Consider the following 6,996-nt stretch of genomic DNA (forward strand, 5'->3'; position numbering starts at 1 on the left):
GTAAACTAACTCTACCTCTTTGATGTGAACCTCGTACTGGTCTTGTGTGAATTTAGGAGCGTTGTCATTAACGTCCAGCACAACCACTCGAAAGTTGATCTTAATCTGAAGTTTAAAATAAATATTAGACTTGTTTATCAATATACACACACCATTCACCTCCTGTATAACAATGGCCTGCGGAGTCTATTTAAAAGGTGGGGATGGAGGGGCGGGCACTGTCAGCTCGCTTGTCTGGGGCATGCTTCCCGAGAACTTTTATTTTCAGGTGTTAAAATACGGAATTTTAAGACTTCTGAGCTTCAGTAACGGGGAAAAGTGTAGGGGTCAGGACAGCGTGCGTGAACCTTAATTGGATACAAGCATGAAAAATTAAACTGAAATGAAATGAATGAAGTTTGTTTTGCTTAACGACACCACTAGAGCATGTTGATTTTATTAATCGTCGGCTATTGGAAGTGACACATTTTGTAACCCGCCGCAATTTTTCCATTAGCAGCAAGGATCTTTTATATACAAACTGGTGTGTTGAATCAGTGGCGTAGGCAGGATTTTGTAGGTGGGGGTGTGGGGGCACCTGGCAGCCAAGTAAACAATGATATCGAGTACGCCACTGATCACCCCTAATTTCCCTGGCATTGGGGGGGGGGGGGAGGGTATGGCCCCCCCCTCTCCCCCCCCCCCCCCCCCCCCCCCCCCCCCCCCCCCCCCTTCCACGGCTACGCCACTGTGTTGAATCTGATTACTGTTTTCGTTTTTACAGCTGACCTGGGCTGGGCGACCGTTCAACACGGTTCACCGCAGTCTGCCAGGTGAAAATAAAATGTTATTCATGTACGTCTACGTGTGTGGAAACGTCGTCCAGTGACACATACAGTATCACAATGACAATCCACAGTTGTTGTCCTGCGTCGAGATCGTTCACGATTAGTAACGCCGTTAGTCATCCGTGGGTCCATCGTGTACAACTGCGTGGGAATTAAAGCGAAAGAAACTTTTTTTATCGTCCCCCGAATATTAAAGTTTGTTTTGTTTAACAACACCACTAGTGCATTTTTTTTATTTTTTATTTTTTTTTTTTTATTATGATGTCAAACATTTGGTAATTCCGACATATAGTCTTAGAGATGAAACCCGCTACATTTTTCTTCCATTAGTAGCAAGGGATTTTTTATATGCACCATTTCACAGACAGGATAGTACATACCAATACCTTTGATATACCAGTCGCCGTACACTGGCTGGAACGAGAAATAGCCAATGGGCCCACTGACGGGGATCGATCCCAGACCGACCGCGCATCAAGCGAGCGATTTACCACTGCGACCCTTACCCCGAATGTATTTAGTGGCGTCGTTAAACAAACCAAACTTTAAGTTCCCTCGAATGTAACCCTGTGAACCATTCAATATGAGATTGTCTCTCCTCAAACGTTGAAAGTTACAGGCTTTGACAAATAAAATGGCGAGCTAAACGACCACTGTCTTTTGTAAAAATAGCAGATGTCGAATAGTGCCTCAGTGGCATAGCATTTTCCGACATTACGTTCTGTATTATGCGTAATTTCGAAATTAAGAAATCGGTCAGTGAAAATCTAAGCATCAATAGGTAACCAATCTATTAAAATTAGCTCCAGTTGTTAATTACTATTACCTGTGAATCTAACAGCACCCCTTTGGAGCTCATGTCCAGTTGACATTTCATTCGACCAATCAAAACCTTACTTGCAAAATCATGCCAGTGATTTGAAAAGAATTATGCCGAGGGTATAAGAAATGATTCGGGTGAATTACGAAGTATGCCGGAAACTAATTTCAATATAACATTTTATATAAAATTCGTTTATTACTGCACTTTTCCCCCTGGTTTTTTTATGTTGAAATAGACAAACAAGTTCGCCTATTGCATAAATAATCTCGCCCGATATTTTTAGAATTTGTATGCTCCCGAATAACGCTATAAAAGGCAAAGTGTAATTGGTCTTATAGATGAAATGTCATCTGGACATGGGAGTCCACGCAATGCTGTTAGATCTACTGGTAGACCAGTAGAGCTAATTTTAATCAGATTGAATAGGTAACGTAATAAAATGGTTTTGTTTCATGAATCTCTCTCTCTCTCTCTCTCTCTCTCTCTCTCTCTCTCTCTCTCTCTCTCTCTCTCTCTCTCTCTCTCTCTCTCTCTGTCTCTCTCTCTGTCTCTCTCTCCAAGACCGGCCTCGGTGGCGTCGTGGCAGGCCATCGGTCTACAGGCTGGTAGGTACTGGGTTCGGATCCCAGTCGAGGCATGGGATTTTTAATCCAGATACCGACTCCAAACCCTGAGTGAGTGCTCCGCAAGGCTCAATGGGTAGGTGTAAACCACTTGCACCGACCAGTGATCCATAACTGGTTCAACAAAGGCCATGGTTTGTGCTATCCTGCCTGTGGGAAGCGCAAATAAAAGATCCCTTGCTGCTAATCGGAAGAGTAGCCCATGTAGTGGCGACAGCGGGTTTCCTCTTAGAATCTGTGTGGTCCTTAACCATATGTCTGACGCCATATAACCGTAAATAAAATGTGTTGAGTGCGTCGTTAAATAAAACATTTCTTTCTTTCTTTCTCTCTCCAAGAGATATACGCATATGCAGACACATACACTATGCTGCTTAAGGGTACTTTACGTGGCAATATTAATCATTATTTATAACTGTGTAACCTCACCGCCCATTTCAACATTCAGTATTAGTATCTTCGTTCAAATAAAATATACAACTTAATGACAAAAAAACATCACATATCCTTACGAAGTTAGCGTCTTTTTTCGCTTTGCAATTAACAAAGTATTTGACGAGCTCTCCCGGAAATGACGTATCTCTGTCGAGTGCTTTTTTCAGTGTGATATTCCTAGAGACTGGATCAAACTGGAAATACGTGCTGTTCTGTCCAACCAGATCCACCTCGCTCTGATTTCCGGGGATTTTTAATGAATGGATTACAGATGCTGAAAAATAGAATACAATTTGAAATTTAGGGCAATTCGAGACATATCAAGACGTAACAGCTGTCCAGTTCTTCTAGATTTAATAAAAGCTTTAGACTGAGTCACTTATATATTAATATTGTATAAGTTGGACAACAGGTGATTACAAGTATCTTAGCAAATCGGAAGCAGATGTCTGCTTGGGAAGAAACGATATCACAGACAGTAGCTTAAGTGTAGTATTTTGGTGTACCACAAGGTTCACTTTTAGGTGCATTGCTATTCTTGGTTTTCTTGATATATACATGTACATTTTTATACATGTGTACATGTACACGTAAACATACCCCGTACACATACCCACACAAAGACATACACATGCATATACACATGCACACACACACACACACACACACACACACACACATACACACACACACATACACATACATACATACATACACACACACACACACACGCACACACACATACATACACACACACACACACATATATGGCAATTATGCAAAAATAGCATCCAAAACGCATTTGTTGGCCGATAATGCTTTGCTATATCTTCAATTAATATATAGGTGATACAGTTCTAAGTTTCCCCAAAACAATGCACAGATCGATTGGTGCAAAGTGATGATAGATCACAAAATGTCATAAATCTAAACGCTAAAACAGTTAAGGCTAATCAAATATTGTATCTCTACATAAAACTACCATCAAAATAGTTTGGACGATATTAAGTAAATATGTTGTGGACTCTTGTGTAAAATAATAAGCATTATATTCAAGTATATCGGAGCTGTATATACCATGTTAACGTATGTGTTTAAAAATATTATATACAATATATCAACCAAACTACGACCCATAAATGTTAGTTCTACAGCCCTTCTCTCAACAATATAATTAAAATTAGCTCCACTATTGCATGTGGATCTAACAGCAGCCCGTTGGAGCTCATGTCCAGTTGACCTTTCATTCGACCAATCAAAACCTTACTTGCAAAATCATGCCAGTGATTTGAAAAGAATTTGAAAACATTCGGGATTATGCCGAAGGTATACGAAATGATTCAGGTGAATTACGAAGTATGCCGGAAATTAACTGCAATATAAAATTTTATATAAAATTAGTTTCAAGACGAAAAAAAAAACGTGATGGTATAGACATAAAATCTGTTTATACTAGTGTATAATCCAGAGTTTATTACTGCACATTTCCCCCTGTTGTTTCAATGTTGAAATTGACCAACAAGTTCGCCTATTGCATAAATAGTCTCACCCGATATTTTTAGAATTTGTATACGCTATAAAAGGCGAAGTGTAATTGGTCGATATTTAAATTGTTATTTATAGATGAAATGTCACCTGGACATGGGAGTCCACGCACTGCTGGTAGACCCAGTAGAGATAATTTTAATCGGATTGTTCTCTCAAAGTATTAACTTTAGAAAGTGGAACCTCTTATGGCTCATTTTCAATATAACCGGATGTTCTAACAACACCCTAGTTTCGCACAAAATGTTTCAAGCAAAAGGCTACTTGACACAGTAGTACCAGATGAAAATTGCATATGTTTATCACCAAGATGAAACTAATATTTTGACAACGAACACTGTCATATGTATTACCAATGGCACGACTTGTGGTATTAACTGCTCTATCAAACGTACGGTGCACCTCGAGCTTGGACCCAGCCGGACGTTATTTGATTTTGTACTACCTATAATAGTGATTAGCCATTTTCGATTATCCACCCAGTATCTGTCTCTATCTGTCTCAGTCTGTCTGTCTGTCTCTCTAAATCCCCATCTCTCTCGATCTCTCTCTCTCTCTCTCTTCTCTCCTCGTCGCTCTAATCTCTCTACTCTCACTCACACCACACACTATTTCTCTGCTCTATCCCTATCTCTCTCTATCCCTCTCTTTGCTATCTCTCTATCTATCTTATCTCTCTATCTCTCTATCTCTCTGGCACACTCTCACTACTATCTACCCTCTCTCTCTACTCTCTCTCTCTCTCTCTTCTCTCTCTGTCTCCTCTGTCTCTCTCTCTCTCTCTCTCTCTCTCTCTCTCTCTCTCTCTCTCTCTCTCTCTCTCTCTCTCTCCGTGTGTGTCTCTCTTTCTCTCCCTCTCTCTCTCTGTCTCTCTCTCTGTCTGTCTCTCTGTCTGTCTGTCTGTCTCTCTCTTCTCTCTCTCGCTCTCTCTCTCTCTCTCTCTCTCGCTCTGTCTCTCTCTCTCTCTCTTTCTCTCACACTATCTCTCTCTCTCACACACTATCTCTCTCCCTCTCTCTCTCTGTCTCTCTCTCTCTCTCCGTGTGTGTGTGTCTCTCTTTCTCTCCCTCTCTCTCTCTCTCTGTCTCTCTCTCTCCCTCTCTCTATGTCTGTCTCTCTGTCTGTCTGTCTCTCTCTCTCTCTTCTGTCTGTCTGTCTGTCTGTCTGTCTGTCTGTCTCTCTCTCTCTCTCTCTCTCTCTCTCTCTCTCTCTCATGTCCGTGTGTGTGTGTCTCTTTCCCTCTCTCTCTCTCTCTCTCTCTCTCTCTCTCTCTCTCTCTCTCTCTCTCTCTCTCTCTCTCTCATCAACATAATGCCAGTAATTATACAGGTTTACTTACAGACAGGAAGGTTTTCTCTGACACTTGGAATTATTTCGTAACCCCCTTCAGGATCGCACGGATCTATAAATAAAACATGATCTGTATAGATAAAGTACATAATAATAACTAAAATAGTTATGGTGTGTAAAATAAATAATTACGAAATAATCCGAGGTTCATTATGGTGTATTGGTATTAGCTACTGATATATTTCGCCAGTTGACGAGTGTTTTATCACAAAACTCCAAAAGTCCAACATTGAATAGTGTTTTACATAACTCACTGATACCAAAACTGAAGTCTGTTTTTTTTTACAAAACTCTTTAGGCTACGTACAAAACTAGAATGTTTTACGAAAATTAAACATAATATATGAAGTTATATATTTTAAACGTAACATATATTTTTCTATTTGTTTGTTTGTTGTTGGGTTTTGGTTTTGGTTTGTTTGTTGTTGTTGGGTTTTTTTTTTTTTTTTTTTTTTTTGGGGGGGGGGAGTTTGGGGGGGTTAGGGGGGTTAATATATGATATCTCTGTTGTTGTTTCAGTTGTTTTGTTTTAAATGTAATTTTGTGTTTGTGTGTGTTTGGTGTGTTGTTGTCAGTCTGACATCTCATGGACATAACAAGGTTAGTAAAACACCCTATAATTTCATTATTTTCTGATGTCCATGTCAAAAGTATGCAAGAAAGCAAGGGAAAGAAACAAAGCAAGAAAGGGAATAAGAAAGAAGGGGGAAATATAAAATAAAATTTGGAAAGAAAAGGAAAAGAAAGTAAAACAGTAAACAAAAATGTCGGTTATTTTTATTTTTATCGGTTAGCGATGATATGGAATGATTTTAAACTCAATGGGCCGAATTTAAGAAATCTGGGTTTTTTTAAACGCAGGTGTCTAAGCATTGTAAATGTGTGTAGTTACACACGTCACAAACAGGCTTTATAAATTCGGTCCAATATGTTTACTGCTTTTCTTGTATGTTTACAATTGTTTATAGTTTACCAAGGAAGGAAATGTTTTATTTAACGACGCACTCAACACATTTTATTTACGGTTATATGGCGTCGGACATATGGTTAAGGACCACACAGATATTGAGAGAGGAAACCCGTTGTCGCCACTTCATGGGCTACTCTTTTCGATTAGCAGCAAGGGATCTTTTATATGCACCATCCCACAGACAGGATAACACATACCACGGCCTTTGATATACCAGTCGTGGTACACTGGCTGGAACGAGACATAGCCCAATGGGCCCACCGACGGGGATCGATCCTAGACCGACCGCGCATCAAGCGAACGCTTTACCACTGGGCTACGTCTCGCCCCAGTTTACCAAGGAATATTATAGTACTCTTGTATTCATGGCTTGGACCGGCCTCGGTGGCGTCGTGGTAGGTCATCGGTCTACAGGATGGTAGG

The 6,996-nt window shown here is 40.2% G+C and overlaps 1 protein-coding gene across 2 annotated transcripts in view; it reads right to left on the minus strand.

The window, feature by feature from the left end:
* Window positions 1–6,996, minus strand: part of LOC121372649 (cadherin EGF LAG seven-pass G-type receptor 2-like) — a 108,269-nt gene that overhangs the window by 47,877 nt on the left and 53,396 nt on the right. For both annotated transcript variants that reach the window (XM_041499102.1, XM_041499093.1), the window contains exons 4-6: window positions 5,593–5,655; window positions 2,786–2,982; window positions 16–105 (exon numbers count right to left, since the gene is read on the minus strand). In XM_041499102.1, the coding sequence (XP_041355036.1) occupies window positions 16–105; window positions 2,786–2,982; window positions 5,593–5,655 (350 nt within the window). The remainder of the gene's footprint in view (window positions 1–15; window positions 106–2,785; window positions 2,983–5,592; window positions 5,656–6,996) is intronic.

Source organism: Gigantopelta aegis, chromosome 1, assembly GCF_016097555.1.
Source record: "Gigantopelta aegis isolate Gae_Host chromosome 1, Gae_host_genome, whole genome shotgun sequence".
Taxonomy (NCBI): Eukaryota; Metazoa; Mollusca; class Gastropoda; order Neomphalida; family Peltospiridae; genus Gigantopelta; species Gigantopelta aegis.